This window comes from Falco peregrinus, chromosome 3 (genome assembly GCF_023634155.1).
Source record: "Falco peregrinus isolate bFalPer1 chromosome 3, bFalPer1.pri, whole genome shotgun sequence".
NCBI lineage: Eukaryota > Metazoa > Chordata > Aves > Falconiformes > Falconidae > Falco > Falco peregrinus.
In genome coordinates, this window is record NC_073723.1 from 116,128,875 (window position 1) to 116,150,415 (window position 21,541).

The window sequence follows — 21,541 nt, forward strand, 5'->3', positions numbered from 1 at the left end:
TCCGTGGGGGTGTACCTTCAAGAGGAGGTCCCTTTGGGGGGTTGTCCCTTCAAGGGGGGGGGGGGGGTGGTCCCTTCAAGGGGGAGTTCCCTCCGGGGGGTGTCCCCTTAAGAGGGGGTCCCTTTGGGGGTGCGTGTGTCACTCCCTCCCCCTGCTGCACGGTGCAATATCTGGGATGGCAACAGCTTGTGAAGCTGGGGGGCTGCTGCCCACTCCCTGCAAAGCGAGAGGAGCAGCCGCTACACTGGTGTCCACCAAGGGAACCCCCCAAGGCTCCAGGAACCGGGATGTCTCCTTGAAAACAGCTGGCACCGAGTGTCCGGCTCTTCTGGGCCTTGGGAAGAGGATCTGGTTCTCCCTGCTGGGATGCCCAGCTCTGTGCAGCATCACCAGCAGCAGAGGTGGCCGGGATAAACTCGGTGACACAGTTCAGATCTCTGCTTCAAGCAGGAAACTGCTCTGGGAAATCCGGATTCCAAGTTTGAGATGTGCAATGAGTCACTGCTCATCACCGCCTGCAGTTTAACACCCCCCCCTCCCCCCCCCAAAAAACCACAAACAACCCAACCAGGGATAAAAACCATACCCACCTTTCCAGGGTGCTCAGAGAGCCTCCGAGGAAAGATGCCTTAAGCACCACTGTCGGTAATTCACGCCCTCCTCACCCACCAGGGTTTCCCCTATTAGAAAATGATTTTTTTTTTCTACTCACATTCTACCCAAAGCACTGTGTTTTTATGTTTCGTTATAAAATCGTTAAAGAGAAAAAAAAATCATTTTGAAAGGATGCATGGCTAAGGGCTGACTTCATCAAGGTGTGGCTGGAAATGTTTAATGAGCCCGAGTGAAAGCACACGCCGCTGGGGTCGCATCCCCAGGGCAGCAGCCCGGTGCAGCCCTCAGCCTGCTTGGAGAGGGCAGCCAGCGCCAAAAAAGCTGAATTAGAGCTCAGGTCTTGGAAAAATTGCAGATAATCTTCACAGCACTTGAAGCTAATCTGTAAATCATCATCAGGACCTGTTCGTGATTCAGGCGGGGGCTGTCACCTTTTTGGCATGTGGGGGGAATCGAGCAAGGAAAGTTCCCACAGTGATGGTGTTTGAGCCAAGCCTGGGAACTGCTGCCTCCAGGTCCTGCGCGCAGAGCCCCCCTCTGTGCCGTAAGTGTTGGAGCCCCAGATGAAGGCATTAAATAACACGCATCCACCCGACTGGTACTAAGTGAGGTCCTGTTATAGCCAATTAAACTCATGTCACTTAGCGTTGGAGCAAGCTGAAGCAGCTCTTGTGGAGAGTCAGTCATTCGGCTCCAAAGCTACCCATAATTTCTCCTTATTGCCGGGCACGCGGCGTGCCGTCTGCTTACATCCATCCTCCAGCTGCTGCAACCTGCTTCGAACGGCATCGATAATGCCACGATGGCAATACCGGCATCCCATCTACCTTCTTCGTCTGTTTGCAGAACGCATCTCCCTTTCCTCCTGCCCTGCACGCATCAGGCAGGTCTGGAGTGGGAATGGGGGGGAGGGGAGCGTGGGACAGTGCTCCTGCCTCCTTTCTGGAAGGAGAATAAACCCAGACACTGCTCGGTGACCTGCCACGCTTTAATGCCAGGCCCCATGAATCCCACCTTTGGGCATCGCATCCCAGCGCACCTGGAGCTTCCCACTGGGGTGACAAGCCCGCGGGCGATATTGAAGCCGTTACGCCAGGCACAAAGGCCATTTCCCATCAGGAAAATTATTTCGTGCCAGCCACAAAGGCCATTTCCCACCAGGAATCCACCAAACACCTCCCAGCTCCCAAGGCGGGTTATGCAGGGCAGGATCAGGTGCTGAGCAGGCTCAGCCAGGCTGGTCATTAACTTCTGGGAAACTGCTGACTCCAAGGTCAGGACTGTTATTATAAACAGTTAAAAAAAAAAAAAAAAGTTACAGATTAATTACTTTTGAGATGTTGAAAAGTTATAGGGTGGTACAGGGACTGACAGAAAGGCAAGGGCACGGCCAAGGTCACAGGGAAAGGCTGCAGCGATGCCCGGAGGAGCCCAGAAAAGGCGGAGCGGGACCTGCCGCAGTTTGGAGAGGGGAGATGGGAACTGCTGCTGCGTCCACCCCCTGGCAGGTCCATCGAGATGCAGCAAGTCCTTCATATTTCACAGCAGAAAGACAGGCAGGCTGACCGTGAACTTGATCAAAGACAGGAATTACGAAGCTTTATGGAGCAATGGCTTCTTTAGGCTGGAAGGAAAAGGTGGCTCCAAACCCGGGGGTGCCACTGCACCTAAATAAAATGACCAAATTATCCCGCCCGCTTCTTTTAAGAAAACAGCAAATGAAAGATATTGGGGAGACCACCAACTATTTGTGCATGATTATTCCATGCATCACTGCAGCTACTTTTATTAAATATAGGAGAGGATTTTGCTGAGGTAGCTCTGCAGCATCCTCAGTATTATACTGACACCCCCTGAAAAAGCCTAGTGAACACCTCAGTAAGGCAGCAGCCGCGCCGGGCAGACAAGCCGAGGTCTCTCAGAGAGCGAGAGAAGCTGCTGGCAGAAGCTACCTGTTGTCAGACCGACCTTCCCTCGGCTCCTGCACCAGATAACGCTGAATTAATTAACAGAATGTGAAATGTGCTACGCAAGATTGCTGGGGAGCCTGGGGCGGGACGTTTGGGTAAGAGAAATGAGGCAGTGGTCTCCCCCCAGGGTTTATTATTTCCTAGTCAAAGAACAGCTACAAAACGCAACCCCTATCCTGAACGCAGGGTACAAACGGCGTTCTTCGGAGCTGAGCCGCGGAGTCTGCTGTTTGGGTGACTGTCACGGCTAAATACAGTGATTAGAACGTATTTTTTCTGAGACAGTTGCAGGCTGGGGAGAGCTGCTGCTGTGGTAAACAGATCAGTCGGGCGGCCCTTTTGTCACTATTGCATTTGCTGAAAATTCAAAATGCTGCAGTTTTTAAAACAGCAAATCCTCCTCAAATACGACACTAGATATTTTTGCCTCTGCAGCTGGCTGGCTTTTGGTGGGTAACGTTTTCCTTTCCAGCAGGGCTGACACGCTCATTAGGCCAGTTACCCCCAAAGAAGCACTTCCAAAGCAGGCAGTACCGACACCGGTTCTTACCCACATCACCAGATCCAACTTTTGCTTATGATTCCAAAAGCTGCCCAGGCAATTCTCCACCTAACCAGACAGTGACCCGGCGCTCCCACGGCTCACCATATTCCTTCTTCTTACAGAAGCCAGGGAGCATCTCCCGTTCGCTGCCTGCCCTGGGCTACGCTGCTTTTACACATACAAGGAAATGCAAAAAGCTCACAGGCACGAGAACACGCGAGGCTGAGTCCCAAACGCCTGCGACAATTTACAGACTTGTGTAATCCGTTTTGTGTTTACACTAAAACAGATGTTTAATCAGAGCTCGCAGCAACCCTCTTTGTATTTTGAAGTTTGACTAATCGGTTCTGTAGCTCAATGTTATTCCCGCTGTACTAATGGGGAAACCGAGTCATGTTTTCAATATGTTGCCAGGGCAGAACTTGAACTCCACGTCCTGTCTCCTAAGCCCCAGCACTCAACTCACAATCTTATTTCCTTGCCTCTTCTGCTTTGTTTTGCCACTAGGAAGAACGAGAGGATAGATCACATTGTTTTGATCCCAGAGACACATTTTTCCTTAGCGTGGCACAAACACCACACCGAAGATATAAAGCAGGGGCCCTGGAAACGAGAAGCTCGGGCTGTGTGTAACAGCAGGATGGCTTTTTGCTTTTCCAACAAATTTCTTTCCGTCCCTTAGTGCCGCGTGCGATTGCAGCTGCCTCAGATGCCGGCGTTTTCCCAGGCAGGTCCAGGCAGGGTCGGAAGGCAGCAGCCACAGCGAGCAGGCAGCGGGATGAGAGCAGTGCGGGGTGCCGGGCTTTCTGCGGGCTGAAGGCTCATTCACGCAGCAAACACCTTCACCCTCTGCCGATGCTTCCCGCAGGGGTGAGCATCACGCTGCCCTGCTCCGCTCCCTTGCATTTCTGAAGGCATCCAGCACATCTGAAACTCCTTCTTTTGCAGAGCACGCTGCATTCTGCCTGCTGGTTCTGCAAACTCTCAGTCTGCTAAGCCCACCTTCCTGCTGCCTGGTGCTGCTGTAAACCACGCCGGCCCCCCACGGCCCCCATCTTCTGAAACAGCTCCCGGGGGGGAAGCACACCCAGCTCAAGCCAGGGAGAGTTTTGCCAGCAGATGTGGTGAAACTGTTGGCTCCGGGAAAGATGCTCAGTTTGTGATTTTTGCACCTCTCTGAGGAACACTGACTTGAGAAGAGGGGCTGTTGGAGCTGGGCTGGCCCTGGGAAGGCAGAGGGGGTGATGGGGAAGGAGCTGCCAGGCAGCGAGGCCGTATCTGCTGGTTGTCATGGATACAATCGCTGTCGGTCTCCTGTATCAGTTACCTTCCCTTTCCTGGATGCAAAGAAACAAGTGGTGGTCTGCTCCTGCTCCCGTGCAGAACACAACCCTTCACACCCAAGCCAGAGGAGAAAAATCATCTGTTTCATCATCTCTTCCCAACATCATCTGGGGGGAGGGTGGGAGCTGACTGGCCTTGCTGGTATTTGGGCTATGCAAGCCTGACGATGCTCTGCCCAAATGCATCTGGTCCTCCCCTAACCTTTGCCTATGCCCAGGGACCGCAGAGGGGCTGCGTTCACAGCCCGTTCAGCTTTGCTCTCCCCGAGCCTTTTGGATTCAGGACAAGCCGTGACCCTCGGACTCCACCAGCCACACGCTCTTGCTGCTGCCTGAGCACCCCCAGAGCTCCGCCAGCTCCAGCCACTTCAGCTCTTGTGCCAAAACCCCAGAGGGTCAAGCCTGGCTCCAGCTACACTGGAAAAAGGCTTTTAAAAACCCCCATCTAAAACACAAGCGATTGCTTTGGGTTGGTTTTTTTGTTTGTTTGTTTGTTAATTTTTAAAGCAGATTTGCAGCCCAGGTGGTAAGTTATTTCCAGCGAGTCATCCAGAATTTTTTTTTTTTTTTTTAATTAGCACACGGGTACGTTTGTAGTTTATTTCGGTGTAGCACTGTGCGAGGGAGTGATAACATGAAAGAGAAAACTATCAGAAAGTGTAAACAGAAGCGAAACTGGCGGGCCTGTGTTCACTGTCCCCTCGGCAGGGAGAAGCTGAGCAAACAGCAGTGCTAAGCACAGTCGGGTTTATGGTTCTTTTAGACTTAAGAACTTGTAAACAAGCGATGGGGCTTTTAAGTGGATACAAATAGATGCCCTCAGTTTTGTGCTACTTACAGAGCACACGGGTCCCAGTTTCTCCAGACAGGGTAGGGGAAAACAAAAGCACATTTCAACAGAAACCCAGCTCCAGCGAGAGGGAAATGTCATTCCAGCGTTCGCGGTCTCAAGCCTACATCATGCAGCTGAACAAGTCTGGTCCTGCTTAATAGAGGGCACACACAAATACCCGTTCCTAATTACCCCATTCCACAGCTTGGGATGCCATCTTTCAAAGTTTAAAAAAAAAAAAAAAAAAAAAAAAGATGAAGGAAAAGAAAAAATTTCAAAATTGGAAGTGCATTTCAGAAATCCTGATGAGAAGCCTAAAGACCCCCAATAGACTATTTTCCTTAGTGGAAAACCCAAACTTTATTTCTGATTTAAGACTGATACACCCATGACTGGCAGCATTTTACTTCTCAGCCCTCTTACGAAACAGAGCCTGTTGCAGACACCCAGTCTTGAAAAGCCACGTCCCCAAAAATAACCAGAGAAATAAACTTCCAAAAGATGAGAAATGATCCTGACTGGGACTATTTTGGCATAATAACCAATTGCACTAGGTAGGAAGCCAAAATACAAGCACGAGGTTCTTAGTTAGAGAGCTGTGGGAAAGAGATGCCTTCATCATTTAGGGAGAGGGAAGCAGGTCTCCAGCTTCTAGTAATTCTTGTTTTCTGTCTTTTAGAAACTGATCCAGGCAGCGCAGCCGCACGGCTACGACTCAGCTGGCTTGCACGGTCCGGCAGCAGATACATCTACACGGTGCTCAATGGTTTTCTTGTTGGGGAGCGAACAAAAGGCACAACGGGTTCAGGGATGTCAGAAACCCAATTACTTGGCAAACAGGAACCTGTCCGGCCCTCATCAGCGTTACAACAACAAAAAACCCAAACAGGTTCTGCAGTTAGTGAGGCTCTTCGGTATTTTGCAGTTTTGCATGTCTCACAGCACGCCGTAAAACGGTGCGGAAAGACATGTGGTTGGTAATTTGCTGCTTGACTATTCACATTGCTCTTTTCCTCCTCTCACCTTCATGATGAGCAAAAGAAAGGAGCTTGGAGACTGCTCTTTAGGCATTCTTCTCTCCAAGAGAGGCACTTGTGGTTTATATTAGAAAGGTGAGGACTGGGCCTTTTCTGGCTCTCTGAGGAGAGGCTTGGAGCATTTCTCAGTGCGTTTACCTGGAGTACTTACACCTCTGCTGATGAGGGAGGAACCACTTGATCCTTAACTAGAAAAATCCTCTTTCAGAATCACTCTCTAGCGCCCATACAGGCATTCAAAGCTCAGCCCAAAGGGTTTTCCATTAGCAAGCTAGAAATCCACCTGCCTGATTCTCGCGTGCTGCTCTCATTTCACTGTCGTATTCCAGAATTGCTCAGGAAAGATAATTTCTAAGATCAAAAGCACAAAGCTTACGTTTTCTGCCAAGAAACTTTGTGGGCACCGTGTGATCAAAAGCCATCTCTTTGTCATGCTGCGGCTGTGTCTTTCCTCTGTCGCTGCAAAGAGGGGAGGGTAGTGCCGCTCAGATGGTAAAGTGTTACTAAAAAAATATATATTTTTTAGAGAAATGTGTCCCAACATTCATACTCAAGAATTCATAAAATAAGCACATTAAAAAAAAATAAAATAATCAAAGACCGCTGAAGGCACAGAAAAACCTCCAGCACCCACGTGCTCAAGGGATGTGTCCCCACCATTGGTGGGACCTGCCATCTCGCTGGCCGCTGCTCTGCTCGCAGGGGCATCTCCATCCACAGAGGAATGGTGATTTACAAAGTAAAAACTTGATGCAACAGATACCTCGTCACCCGACAGTGACATAAATAAAAGCCTCAGTGCACGCTACATTATATCACTAAAGGTTTTGCTTTGCCAGAGGCAGTCAGCATTTTGAAAGGTTCTGACTCTGGAAGCTGGTTTGAGTTTTGCTGCTGACTTCAGTGACAGCAAAAAAAAGAGACTTGCACGGCAGGTAGCGACTCCTTTTGCCCTTCTCCTGTGGGAAATCGGATATTTGCTCACAACCTCCTTTCGGAAAGCCCTGGCCAGACCTGCTGTCTTATTTTGCTATTTGCAGTCTGCCCAGAATCATTTTCCCCCCCCTCAGCCTCAGAAGCACTAATATAATGTTGAAGATAAATGTCCTATGGAAGTGGTCCAGCGTGAGATACGGTGGGAGTAGGGTCAGCACGTTGGAAATGGATAATGAATAACAACTGATGAAACATTATTTAACTCAAAAGTCTTCTCTCAAATACAAGGACTCTGGGGTATGCTACAGTCCTTAAAATAGCGTAAGAAACGTAGTGCTATTATAGCTGTTAACACTCGGTAACACCACATACTTGTTGAAAGGTAATATTGATCAACAGAGACAGAAAGCGGTTTTTTGGCAGCTGTTTGCCAGCTCCTTGGAAATGAATATGGGAGCCCATCACCAACAGATAAACAACCCTTCTACAGGGTCACCAGCTCACTCCTGGCACAAGCTCATCCGCCAACAGAAGCGCTTCAGAAGAGGAAGAGACGGATGGATTTAAATATCATCGCTGTGGTCTTAGAAATTAATTGTTTAGTGCAGTGAAAGGGTTGTGTCAGAAAGCAAAGCAGCCTGCCCAGAGCAGCAGTGAGTTATTCCTGACGGTGCTGCAGTTCTCAGCACCCGTCATGGGGAAAACCAAGTTATTTGCCTCACAGTGTAAGATGGGGACCATGTCTGAAATGCAAAAAATCTGCAGAACCCGAGTGGGCGAGCTGGCGATGCGGGAAGATTCCCTCTTGGGAGGGAAGCCCGGAATTGCACAGCCTTGCCCAAGGCAACCGCGCACGGGAGCTGCTGCCGCTTGGCTGCACCGAGGGCGATGGCACCGCTTGGCCCTCACCTCCGCCTGGCTGCGGGACGAGCCGCCCGCTCGGGCACTGCTGCTTCACAGTGGGCAGGAACGCACCACCTTGGCTCCCAGAAACGCATCGCTGCACTTCTTGCCGCCCTGGCACGCACCGGCACTGAAGACACATACCCAGCGCCAAGCACGGTGCGCGAGAAGGACCTTGGGATGACATTGGGGCACTTTATCTTAAACAATCTGTTTACTCATGTGGGCAAGCCATATATTTTTTTTAATATATATATATATATATATATGGAATATAACCTAGCTGGGGCCAGTACACTTCAGCCCAGGCAGTTGCTGGCTCAGGCGGCCGTGGGGCTGCCAGTCCAACCAGCAATGTGAGCGTCAGGAGGAAAAGGTCTATCAGCATCCCCAGTTCTGGGCCGAGCTGTTGTTTTCCTCCCCAAAACCAAACCATATACTCAACTTAAGGCTGGCTCATCCTTGCCTTGCTGACAGAAATTGTTTATTTACCGACTTAATCAACAAACCAAACTCACAAAGCATTCCCATGCAAATGGGTAAGAGCCCTGGTCTGCTCATTTTGCTAATCACCAAGTAATGACTGTAGGCTTGTTATCTAGGAACTAGCGGGGCATGGAGACACGTGAATGAAATCTACATCGTATTTTTCAGCACACTGCCCACTCAGATGTCCCTGAAACGTTTGGTTGCAATGTTTGCTACCATCTTCGTGCCACAGCATTTATTTTTGTGACTGGAAATCTCTGCCTTTTCCCTGCAACGCTGGGTGGTGGTTTGCCCACTGCATCAAATAAACGCATAAATCCCTGCCCCAAGCAGGTAATGAGAACTGAAGGAATGAGTTTGGCTTACCAGGAGCTCATCTTTCCGTTTCGCATCCACTCCGAGGAAGTATCACGAGGGTGTCAAGTGCTTCACATGCAATCTTGCCAACTCTGGGAAGCAGCCGCTTCCTTTCCAACTTTACATACTGCTCCTTGGTAAAGGTAAACATGGAAAGCATCTGTTAGGAGGAGATAACCCAATGACTAAGGTATTTCATAACGTAAAAGGTGAAAGAAAAACAGCCCTCTGCAATTGATGGCATTGCTTCAGCCCAATACACGTTCTGGGACGGCATTCTGAGGTGTCACAAATGCAGCGCTGGTAAGAGCTGCTGGCTAGCAAGCTGGGCAGAGTTCCACGGCACCGGAAAAATCACGCTAGTCAGACTTTTAAAGAGCATTGTGAATTAGCACAAATACTACAATTCGCCTTCCTAAATTTAGCTTGTAGAGAAAAAGCATGTGCACTCAAAATACCGACATGCAAAACGAGACACGTCAAAAAAGTGCAGGAAGCCTTTCAAGAAAGCATGATTTCTTTGAACAATATGGTTTATTCTGTAATCTCAGGATGAAGATTCAGCAAGTCTGATATAAAGTAGTTTGTACTAGCAAGCCTAGAAGCGACCAGGCTTATCTGATACCTATTTAAATCTGGGTTTAGGATTAAGTATCCCTTCCCCAGTCGAGGACAGATGAGATGGATAGCGGCAGCTCTGGTTTAGGCTTAAACTTCCAGGACATGTGCCACAGCAGCTGCAATAACCGCCCCAGGAAGAAAAGGAACAGTCCGGTGATTCTTAAAATAGAATTTTGGAAGCCTGAGTTCAGAGTACAGGCTTGCTGTACTGGGAAGGGTTCCTGCGGGATGTTGGTGATGCAGTAAACTGGTGATGCACTGAGGACTCTGGATTTCAAGCAAAAACATCACCAAAAACTGGAAGCCGCCCACACTCCGTGCGTGCAGGGATCCACCAGAGCCTCGGAGGGGACTCGGCTGCTCAGCTGCTGTTGCCAGCCTGATGCCGATCCCTGGAAGGCGATGGAGGCTGCTGCAGGAACTTCTCCCGCTGCCTAAAGGCAATTAACACCCACCAGATTGGGATAAACCAGGCTCCAGCCTCCCAGCTCGCTAGCAGGCGGCTGGGGCCGCGTTTGGCCGCTGCCCGCCGTTTGTTGGCTTCCAGGCACCGATTCTGCGTTTCCTGGTACCACCGTGTGGCGAAGGGATGGAATAGGCTGTTAATCAGGGAGGCGTTAATGAGATAACAGCACTCCCCACATCCCGCAGTCCACCGGGCAGTGGCCAGGAGGCACCGCGAGGTTGCCAGATCCAGCCTTCCCCTGCCAACGCGCCCCAGGGCCAGCTTGCTTTTGACGCCACGGGTGGTGTTTTTTTTACAAAAGGAATTAATTCAGTATGAATGGAATTTTCCTCCCTTGATTTCTGCAGGGCTTGCCTGATTTGATGATGGTGCAGCGGGGAAACCTGGGCATCTCGACCCAGGCTGTGGTCCAACAAAACCTACTCACCAAACACCCACAACACAGTCACAATCTCTGGTGTTATCTCCCGTAAAAAGGAAATTGTGAGAAAACCTAATTTAATTGCCAAAGTTTACAGTCAGCCCTCGGGCTAGACTCAGAACACCTAACACAGGTACATTCAACTCTTACGTGGAGATAACACTTATTTCCATCAATAATAAGCACGGAGATACCACTTTATTAGAATAAAGACAAACAAAACCTTCTGTCTGGGCAATTCTAAAACAGTAATCGAGTGTAATGAGATTAATAGTAATCTAATAGCAACTCCTCTCTTGCCCCACAATTGCCCTACACACTCACCTCTGCACCAACACAGTAGTCAACACGCTCGAGAGCAGGGGAGAGCTGCTGCCCGGAGGGGTATTTGTTAAAAATCCAGAAGTAAACTCAGTGGGATAATTTGAGCAAGATAAAATGAAATCCACTATCAAATCTATTCAGAAGGGGAAACCTAGAAAGTCTGGGGTTTAAGTAGCAAAATGAGTCTTGTAGGACCTGCAGGTGCTTTGGGAGGTGGAGCGGGGGGGTGTTGCACACCTTGGTCATTTGCAGCCACCATAGGGCCATTCCTCCTAAGTTCTCTCAGTGCTTTCTCCAAGCTGGTTTTATGCACTAAAGGCAATGAAATGTTCTTCTTCGGAGGCTTTAATGCATTTTCATAGACCTTGGAAGCTTTCCCTGATGTTTTCTGTTGCTGTTGCTTCTGCCACACTATAGATTTTCTGGCACCCTAAAACCGCCCTACACAAGGAGATGGTTAAAACCCAAAAAGATTGTCAAAATAGTTTAAAAAAAAAAAAAGCCCAGCCTTTCACATCAGAAGTCTTCCTAATGCCAGCTTACTAAAGATCTTTATTAGTTGGTATCTCGCTCTCATTACCCTCAATCAAATTTTACTCAGAATCAGCTCCCCCTGTGCCATCTCCTTCCCATCCCTTGCAAATGAGGATGGGCTCGCATTGTAAATTGTGAGTTTAACTATAGCTCCATTTCATCTCTACGAACTGCAGGATAAGGACCCATTTCTCAGGAATTATAGTCAGCAGTATTAGTCCCTGGGTATGGTATTACCATATCTGGGATGATTTAGGGACAATGAAATCCCTGGGCCATCAAGCTGGGTGATTCTTCTGACACAAATGATCCTGCAGCTCAATATTCACTGCTCACGCTCCCTGCAATTTGGTCCGTTTTCCTTCCTTGTTCCTTTTCATATCCACCCATGGCAGGACTCGGCTGACGGGAGGAGTACACTGTCACTTTTTCCAAATACAATTGAGCTCAGTGAATGCAAGATGAAAACTGCTGCAGGAGGAAATTACCCTGAAACTCAAAACTGTTAATCCAAGGGCATTGCACTGGGAGAAGCAGGGACAGGAGTTTGTCACTCTTGGGGAGTCCTCCCAACGCAATCTAGTTCACTTGTTCCCATGGGTTTTTAGCCCAACCTGTTTCCCCCCGAAAGAAAAAACACGGCTGGGGCAAAGGTGGGTCTGTAGGATCACGGTGAGTGACCCGCTGGCCTGCAACTAGCTCACAGTGACTTCTACTCAGTTTTCATCAGCACACCGTACACTGCCTTTGCGGAGTCCGCGGACTTTGCTCCATCATTTCTCAGTAATCCAACTGTCCTTAAGCCCCCAGCAAAAATCTGAAGTATCAGGAAAAGACGACTCATCCACAGGCTCCGCTGGAAACCCACCAAAGGTTTCAGCATTGTTAAGAGCTCGGCCATTCTTTGCCATCTTACCTATTAAGAGGCAAATAAATGATAACAGCAGTTTAGGTCCATTTCCCAGACAATCTGTGCTGAAATTAATAAACTGAGAAACAATTTAGTGGCATAGCCAGTGATTTTTCATGGATTTAAACCACATACAGCTACACAACTGCTTCAGAAAGGCAAATGAGTAGTTTCAGCGTTCCTTATCAGGCCTTGAAATCATCAGCGGTGACTTTCTGGATCCTGGATGCGGCTGCTCCCCATTGCACACAAGCAGCTGCAACTCCAAGCAACAGATTCCCTCGGCATATTGCATCAGGCTTCTCATTTATTGTACATCCCTTGTGCAAGTCAGGCTTTTCGGTAAGAGGCTGGATAAAATGAAGGTGGGGAAGGTATCAGACAGCAGAACAAGAAAAATTATGTAAATTGACAGTGAATGTTCAGAACTGGGGTAATTAGCAGCAAGACAAAAAGCTTTCATATGTTATTTTAAGTACAGGACACATCCAATGTACCCAGCACAGCAGCGTGCCTAGCACAGCTTTCAAGGCGTACAGTAACCATCTAAAACGAAGTGACTGAGCTGTCCAAACATCACCAGGACCCCAGCTTACCCTTCCAGACTGTCACTGCTGGTCCTCAAGATATCGGCGTTTGAGGTATTGAGAGCGGCCCTGAGGAGGACTTGGGGGAGCTGGTGGATGAGAAGCTCAGCCTGGCCCGGCAGCGTGGGCTGGCAGCCCAGCAAGCCACCCGTGCCCTGGGCTGCTGCATCCCCAGCGGCGTGGCCGGCAGCTGGAGGGAGGGGATTCTGCCCCTCTGCCCCGCTCTGCTGAGACCCCCCTGCAGCGCTGGGTCCAGCTCTGGGCCCCAGCATAAGGACACGGAGCCGCTGGAGCGGGGCCAGAGGCCACGAGGATGCTCAGAGGGCTGGAGCATCGCTCCTGTGCGGGCGGGCTGGGAGTGGGGCTGTCCAGCCTGGGGCAGGGAAACCTCCGGGGAGACCCTCGAGCAGCTTCCAGTACCTAAAGCAGCCGACAAGAAAGCTGGAGAGGGGCTTTCTACAAGTGCCTGTAGCGACAGGATGAGGGGGGGTGGCTTTACACTGAAAGAGGGTAGATTTAGGTGAGATACTAGGGATAAATTCTTTGCTGTGAGGGTGCTGAGGCGCTGGCCCAGGCTGCCCCGAGCAGCTGTGGGTGCCCCGTCCCTGGCAGTGCCCAAGGCCAGGCTGGACGGGGCTGGGAGCACCCTGGGCTGGTGGGGGGTGTCCCTGCCCGGGGCAGGGGGCTGCAGCTGGGTGGGCTTGAAGGTCCTTTCCAACCCAAACCCTTCTGTGATTCTTTGGTGTAGAGAAACCAGAGGATCATGTCTTCTGCAACAGAGACACATTCCTAGACATTGGAACTTGAACAAAGCCCTGGAATGCAACCGAGCTCTGACGGCACTGCTTGTCCCTACACCTAGCGCTCGTATTTTCACCTGTCGTGCAATCCATGGTCTTTCCCAATCATCAGCTGCAAGCAGGAACTGTTGTTGTGCATGCCCAGGTTTTTTTAATGCTCAGATCCTCAGCTTCATTTAAAATAGCATGCTCTCTGTCTTTTAAGCTGGAAAATAATTGCACATCACTGCACAGCACCAGTACCTTTCAACAGGAGACCACCGGGTAGTTTTTCATGTTAGCTTTGCTTCCGTCAAACACCAGTGGTCTCTGGTTTTTGTAAACTCAAACAAATAGGGCAAAACACATACCAACGCAAAGGCCACCTGACAGGCCAGCTTTTTAAATGCACCCCGCAGCATCAATCACATTCCCAGGCAGATACACAGAGACAATTTTCTGTGTAAAATGATTACAGTTTAACAGAAAAACTTATTTTTAGCTGAAGGCGTTCTGGCAGCTGGAGATGCAGATTTGCGGCACTTCTAACCACTAAACATGCATGGATTGCAGCACAGGGTTGCCTGCTCTTTAGCTTTTAATTTACAGAACTAATTAGTTGGATTTACTGTCTTTAGCATCCCTACCATCTATTTGCTTAAGGAGAAATAGATGAGCCCTGCATGTCAAGTCAAGCCCAACAGGCCAATAACTCCAGCACAAGGGCACGTCTGGATGGGAAACACCTTCGATGTAGCAAGAGCTTCAAACCTTGCAGCACCGAATATACGCGTTGCTTTATGGAGAGAGGGGCAGAACCCTCACTGAGCCACAGCACGGATCGTCCGGGGGGTACAACCTCTCTAGCAACTTAAACACGTACAGAGGAGCGAGGACGTGCCGATCAGCAAGTAGATTCTAGACCAGGATAAAGGAAAATACAGGAGATCAGTAGTAAAAATTAAAGCGTCAATACTTTCCGAAGCGTGTTATGGTACCGGCGTGAAGCAACACGTGTGGCAAAGACATTAAGGCAGTCAATTCAGTACATCCAAGATGCGACGAGGTTTGGAAGTTCACTGGTTAGCAGGAAGATAGCACAGCTGAGTAACTACAGAGAAACTTACGTGGCAGTTGCCACATAAAATAATCATTTTCCTGCTCGGCTGGAAAAAATGTCCTGTACAGCAACACATGGGACAGCAACACACGGTTTAGGCTTCCAGGTATTGAAAAGATTAAGTAATAGTTAAGCACCAAGTTCTTCAACAAAAAGCAACCCTGCAATTAGCCTTTATTAGCGGTACTTTATTTAATGACTAGGGAATGAAAAACCTTCCAACCACAAAGATGTTCACGGAGAACAGCAAGCGCATTCCTGTTGGCAACCCGCTCAAACCCCGATGCGCCGGGAACTGCTCACTCCCTTTGCAGAAGCCTGACAACGGGAGGCTCTACAAAAGCAAGGAAGGCTATTTCAAAACCTCTGATTTTAAAACATTTAATTATTATTTTCATGCAATGGTAATTATGTTACTATTGGGTGAAATCTCAATTTCGCCACCCACAGAGCGCTTGCAGTGTCACCCAGGTTGTGACCCAGCCTCGGCGCATTCCGCAGCCTCCAGGCTCACCTGGCTCAGGCACCGGGAGCTCAGACCTGCCACCAGCCCTCTCCTGCTCCTCCTCCTCCTCCAGACCAACCTCTTCCACAGGACACGGCGGAGCAACCCAAAGTTCCGGGACCCCGACAGCCTAAATCCTTGACTCACCTTCTGCTTTGCCTCAACATCTCACCCCCACGCACGACACCTCCGGGCTTCTGGCAAGCCACATCCCTTGGAGAAAGCCCTGGATGGTCACCGGCCTCTTCTCCCTGTTCCCGCTGCTGGGAAGCCGCATCCCACCGCTCCGTCGCTCCAGCAGGCCGCCCGTGTTTTTGTTGGCTCTTTCTAAGCTGCTGCTTCTGGGTGGGGTAAAAAAAAAATTATTTAATGTTATTTTTCTTACACTTGCTAGGGCAAACGCAGGACCTACCGGCCACAGTAACGCACTGATGGGGAAGTAGCTCATACGAGTGCATTTCAAACTGGCCGCTTCCCAGTATGCCCAGCCATTCCGGAATACTGCCAGCACTCCAGCCACCAGTCATGATGTGAAACTGCCCCGCTCGTTTTTGTTGGATTCCCTCCGAAAACAGCACAGGTTAGGAACAGACACAGAAACCCTGGGGAAGGCCAAGCAGAGATGGAAAAAATATCCCATCTGAAAAAGTTGCTGAAGGAGACATTTACACATCAGGGTTTTTGGTTTGGCTCCGCTCTGTAGCGTAAGGAGCAGTGATAAAAATGGCGCATTTTAACTCAACAAATCTTTCCTGCAGCCACTACCACAAGCGAAGTCTGTATTTGATTAGCAGAAGCTACAGTATTCAAGCTTAAGTGCAGAAATCTAACACACAATCAGTTTTATGGAGCTAGTTCTGGTTTTGCTACCCAGAAAAAGCTTACCAAAATTTATTTTTCTCTGCAGCAACTGCAAGATTGCCGTCTTCTTCCCCCGCTTTGTATCGTGGCTACTTTTTAGACAATAACGAAGACTAATTATCTCGGTAGATTCACTTACGGGTTCCATTTTGGACCTCCTAGTAAGCCAAGGGCTTCTAAACACCCTGCAGCCATCTAGCTTTTAGGCAAGGAAACCTCGCTTTTTGTTTGTGAATTAAGACCGAATTAATTACCTGAATTAAGATGTTTAAAACATTAGCAGAACGTTGCCTAAACACAAACACATACATGCACACAGCCAGCCTTCTTCTGACATTACCCACATTAGAGACGAAATAAAGGCAAGAGAAATTAGAAAGGCATTAAGAACAGTCCAAGCCAAACCGTATCCAGCTTTATTAAAGGTACTTTTCATAAACAATCATGGTAATTTAGGCAGGACATGGGCTACAATCTGCAACATTTTACAACAACTGTTGAACTCCCCTCCCTTCATGGACTACCAAAACGTAAAAGTTGCTATAAAACTGAAGAATCTTCATCTCATACTTGTAGAGGGAAAAGTTTAGAGTGAGGGTGGACACTTTCACATTTCGCATGTTGTTTAACAACTCTCCATAAATCTACCCTGACTTTTAGAGGAAAAAAAAAAAAATACTTAAAAATGCAGGTTTCTCATCTGAAGATCCACAATATAAAAGAGGAAGCAGAGCTCCTTTTACAGCCATTACATCCCAAATTAGACACCAGAAGTTGGGATCACCTGACAACGCAGAGTTTTAAGTCCCGAAACGCTGGGTTTTGCCATACTTTGGAGTGACAGGCTCTGGGCAAGCGACGAGAACGCGAAAGGAAATACAGAGGGCATTGCAAACAGCGGTTCTGAAGTCGGCAACAGGCGTCTCGGGACCTTCGATATTCGCTCAGGATGCACTTCACAGAACTTAAAAGGAATCCCTTCCTCCTCTATTAGGCAAGAGCCCTTCTTCCAAAAACTGGGGGATTGGGAAAACTTTTCTTATTAAAATTCAGATTCCAAGAAATAGACTAAGTGACATTTGTCCCCACTGCCCCCCCTCAAAACACAACAACGAAGCGGTCTGTGTGCTAACAACATAGCTTAAAAAAAAGTAAAACAAAATTCTGCATTGTTATAAAACTTGATAAAAAATAGTATTTCAAACTGTACAGTCACCAGAAGTACACAGTTATCAAAAATTCACACATTTTACTTGGCTTCACCAGCACCTTCAGCTTTCTGTGCCTGAAAGAAAAAGGGGAACCGGTCAGTATCCACCACGCACTTGCACCAGAGAACCAGCAACTCATTTTTCTGAACAGCAACTCTCTAAACAGATTTTACTGGGGCTGTGCCCCTCTTAACTTTAAATAAAATCTAACATTCGAGACACCATAAAAAGCAACCTGAAGCTGTGTTACTGCCTGCAAACTTTACGCATTTTGAGAACGAGGCAGAACAGTAACTTTTGTGCGCAGCTTCAACCGGCAAACAGACAACTTTAGCTCCTTACCACCCGAGCAGCACACCCCCCCGCACCTGCAGACGCGGTGCCAGCGTCATAAGCAACAGGTCTACGTAATCGAGCAATAATTCCTCTTCGTTAGCGTGAGCCTAGACCCGTCTATATATGATACGGACAAAAGTAACTGGTTGATGGAAGACACGCCGCCAGACCCGCTGTTATATACCTGGTCTGTTTTGGCATCTCCGTTTTCTGCAGGGTTGTTTCCCTCCTTGCCAGCATCAGCTTTCCCCTTCTTTCCCTTGGGCAACTTCTCGCTCTTCTGTAAATGTAAGATGACGTAGGCCGTTACAATTACCAACATCCAGTCACTGAGCCACAAGAATCCAAAAACTGGAATGGTAAAAACCAATGTTGGATGCTGGCCCCAGAAGACCGCAACACACAAACGTCTGCGCGCTCAAGAGACTGACAACTGTGAAGCACCTTCGCTTTGCTGTTTCTTACGCGAATTCCATAAAATTCCAAAGTTTTCAGTGCAACTTTACAGAAGCAATGATGCAGCTCAATTTCATCACTACATGCGCTGTTATTCAAAGTTTTATTAGTTATTACTGGACCAATCTAAACCTCGTAACCCATTTACCTCTCAATAATAGCGCTGACAGAACAACCTACCTTTGGAGCTGCCTTTTTAGGTTTAGGCTCTGGCTTCGGAGGAGCAGGTTTCTGTAAGTGAGACAAACCCCTTGCGTTATTCAAATTATTTTAAGAGAAGCATACTACTTTTTTTTAAATAAAAAAAGTCAGCCCAAGTGGTTTATTTTCAGGAAAGCAAATCAAAACATTTGAAGTTGAAGCACTTACTTGATTTATCAATTATTCTAGCACTCCCAGAGCACCACACAACAGGGCAGTTTGTTAAGCCAGTAACTTTCTTTCAACCGAACAACGCGTCTCTCCAGAATACCTAGAGTTCTCACACAGGTACAGTACCCAACACTCAAGTTTAAAACTACCGAGTGTTGCGATGTTTCCGCTCAACAAGTGAATACTCACAGCAGATAACCTTGCTGATCTTCGTTGTGGCTGTTTAAAAAGAAAAATGAATGATTTCACGTGATGGAGTACAACTCCTCAAAAACTCATCAGATAGTTGTTTCCAAGCAGTAAAATCCCAGAACTAACGTTTTAAGTTTTCAGTTCCCTTTCCCGCCCTGTTCTCAAGAAGCAGGAGGCTAGCCCGCTGCAACTGCTGAGAGCTGGCGATAGTTAAGTAGATTTTTCACAGTAAAGGTTAAAAAACAGTTAATACTTTGGAAGTCAGACCCAATTAAGGCCAGCCTTCCCCCGTTCTTGATTTTGATGAAGTTAAACCTCATCTTCCAAGGAAAACACTTTATGATCCAACTTTCTCGTCATATTGAACTTCTTACCTCATCCTTAACTTTGGCCTTATCGCCCTTGGTATCTCCTTCAGCCTAGGACATGAAGCACAAGTGGCATGGAGGAGTGAAAGGGCAGCGGGCTCAGCCCCCTCCCTGCACCCACCGCTGTTTAACGACACCCCCCCTTCCCCAGCCACCGAAGGCGACCCTCCGGGAGGGTGCAGGACCCTCACGGTGCCCGGGGCTGGCAGGGGTCCCCGACAGCAGGGGGAGGGGGGGTCCGAGCCCCCGGCCTGGGGGACTGAGTCCCGGGGAGGGGGAAGCCGCTAAATCTCGGGGAGGGGGCGGTTGAGCCCTGGGCCGGGGGCTGAGCTCCGGGGAAGGGGGGGGGGGGGGGGGCGCTGAGCCCCGGGCCGGGGACTCAGTCCCGGGGAAAGGGAGGCGACGTGGGAGCCGGGGAGGGGGGCCGAGCCCCGAGGCGGTGGCGGGGCGGGGGGCGGCGCTGTCCCCTCGGGGAGGCCCCGCTCCCGCCCACGGCTGCCCCCGCGGGGCGGCGGTTTTGGCGGCAAAGCAGCGCGGCCGCTTCCCGCCCTTTCCCGCCCCACCGGCGCTCCCTCCCCATCACCCACCCGCACCCCCCCCGCCCCCCACCTCCCGCCAAAACCAACCGGATCGGACGGGCGCGCCCCTCCCCCGCCCCCGCGCCGCCGTGACCCCCACCGATAACGGGCCCCGCGCCGCCCCGCCCCCACCGCGGCCTCGCGACCGTTACCGCCCCGCGGGGGGGCCGGGTCCCGCCCCCCCCATACACAGCCCGGCCGGGGCCGGGGAGGGGGGGGGTCCCTCCGGCCGCCCGCGCCCCCGCGCCACGTACCTTTCTCTTCGGCATGGCTCCGTGCGGGCGCTGTGCGTGAGGGGAGCGGGCGGCGGGGGGCGGGGGAGCGGCGGCGGAGCGGGGGAGGAGGGCGGGAGGCGCGGCGGCGGCGGCGGGCGGCGGGGCTGCCTCCCGGCTGGCTGCGCTGGCTCCCGACCCCACTAATTTGAATCGGGTGTTTATAAAGTTTTATATAGAGCCGGACGCGGCCCAACCGGTTCCAGCCGGATCCCCACCGCCCCGCCCGCCCATTGGCCCGCCGGGGTCACGTGGGGTGGGGCCAGGCGGGGAGGGGAGGGGGGAGCGGCGCTGAGGAGGTGGCGCGCGCGCAGCCGGGCCTCGCACCGCCCCCCCCCCCACCCGCTGCGCGCGGGCGGGAAACGCCGCGGGGGGGGGGGGGGGGGGGGGGAGAGGGGAAAAAAAAAAAAAAACCAAAACACCAAAAACCCCGCGGGGGGGGCAGCAGGAAAGCAGCGATTCAACCCGCGACAGGCCCAGCCGGGAGCTGCCCCCCCCCTCCCCCCCCCCCCCCGCACGGGGCGCCCCCCCGCCCCGCGGAGCCGCGCGCAGGTGAGCGCGGCCGGAGCTGTTCGTTCAGCACCAGGCGCGCCCGGGCGGGGGGGGCGGGGCGCGGCAGGGCTCGGGCGGATGGGGTCAATCAAAATGCAAAAATCCTGAACAAACTGTGCAATAAGCAACCGAAAACCGGAATCAAGATGCAAAAAGTTACGCTAAAAAAAAGTGCGGGGGGAGTAAAAATGCATGAAAGTTACACTGAAACAAACAAAAAAATGAAAATGCACAAAAGTTACTGAAACAATTAAAAAAAACCCCTCACAAGTTACGCTAAAACAATAACAAAAATGCACAAAAGTTATGCTGAAAGAATTTGCAAAAAAATACTAATAATCAAAATGCCCGAGTTGTGCATTTTGATTACTACTTTTTTGCAAATTGTTTCAGCATAACTTTTGTGCATTTTTATTATTTTTTTGGCCAATTCTTTTAGCATAAGTTACACTAAAACAATTTGCAAGATAATCCCAAAATGCACAGAAGTTGTGCATTTTGGGGTTTTTTGCACTGTTTTAGCATAAGTTATGCTAAAACAATTCACAAAAAAATAATAAAAATGGATGAAAGTTAATTCACAAAAAAGAATCAAAATGCATGGAAGTTATGCTAAAACTATTTGCAAAAAAACAGTAACAATCAAAATGCAAAAAAGTAATGCTAAAAGAATTCACAAAAAAAATAATAAAAATGCATGAGTTTTGCTGAAACAATTTGCCAAAAAAATCAAAATGCACAAGTTACACTAAAACAACTCACAAGAAAATCCCAAAATGCACAAGGTATGCCAAAACAATTTGCACAAAACCTCAAAATGCACGAAAGTTACGCTAAAACAGTTCAAAAAAAATCAACACACACAAGTTGCGCTAAAACAATTTGCAAAAAATCAAAACGCACAGGAGTTATGCTAAAACCATTCACAAAAAATATAGAAATTAAAGTTATGCTAAAACAACTTAAAAATAATCAGTGCACAAAAGTTAGGCTAGATCAAATTGAAAAAAATCACGAACAAAATGCACGAGTTACGCTAAAACAGTTCAA

General features: G+C 49.5%; 1 protein-coding gene across 1 annotated transcript; it reads right to left on the minus strand.

The window, feature by feature from the left end:
- Positions 1 to 16,542: 16,542 nt before the first annotated feature.
- On the minus strand, positions 16,543 to 20,162 carry HMGN2 (high mobility group nucleosomal binding domain 2). The gene is made up of 6 exons (XM_055800351.1): positions 19,922 to 20,162; positions 19,096 to 19,140; positions 18,719 to 18,748; positions 18,338 to 18,388; positions 17,886 to 17,981; positions 16,543 to 17,439 (listed from the first exon to the last, which is right to left on the minus strand). Exons 1-6 carry the CDS (start codon positions 19,934 to 19,936, stop codon positions 17,404 to 17,406), a joined length of 273 nt encoding a protein of 90 aa, XP_055656326.1. The 5' UTR covers positions 19,937 to 20,162; the 3' UTR covers positions 16,543 to 17,403.
- Between the last annotated feature and the right edge of the window lie 1,379 nt (positions 20,163 to 21,541).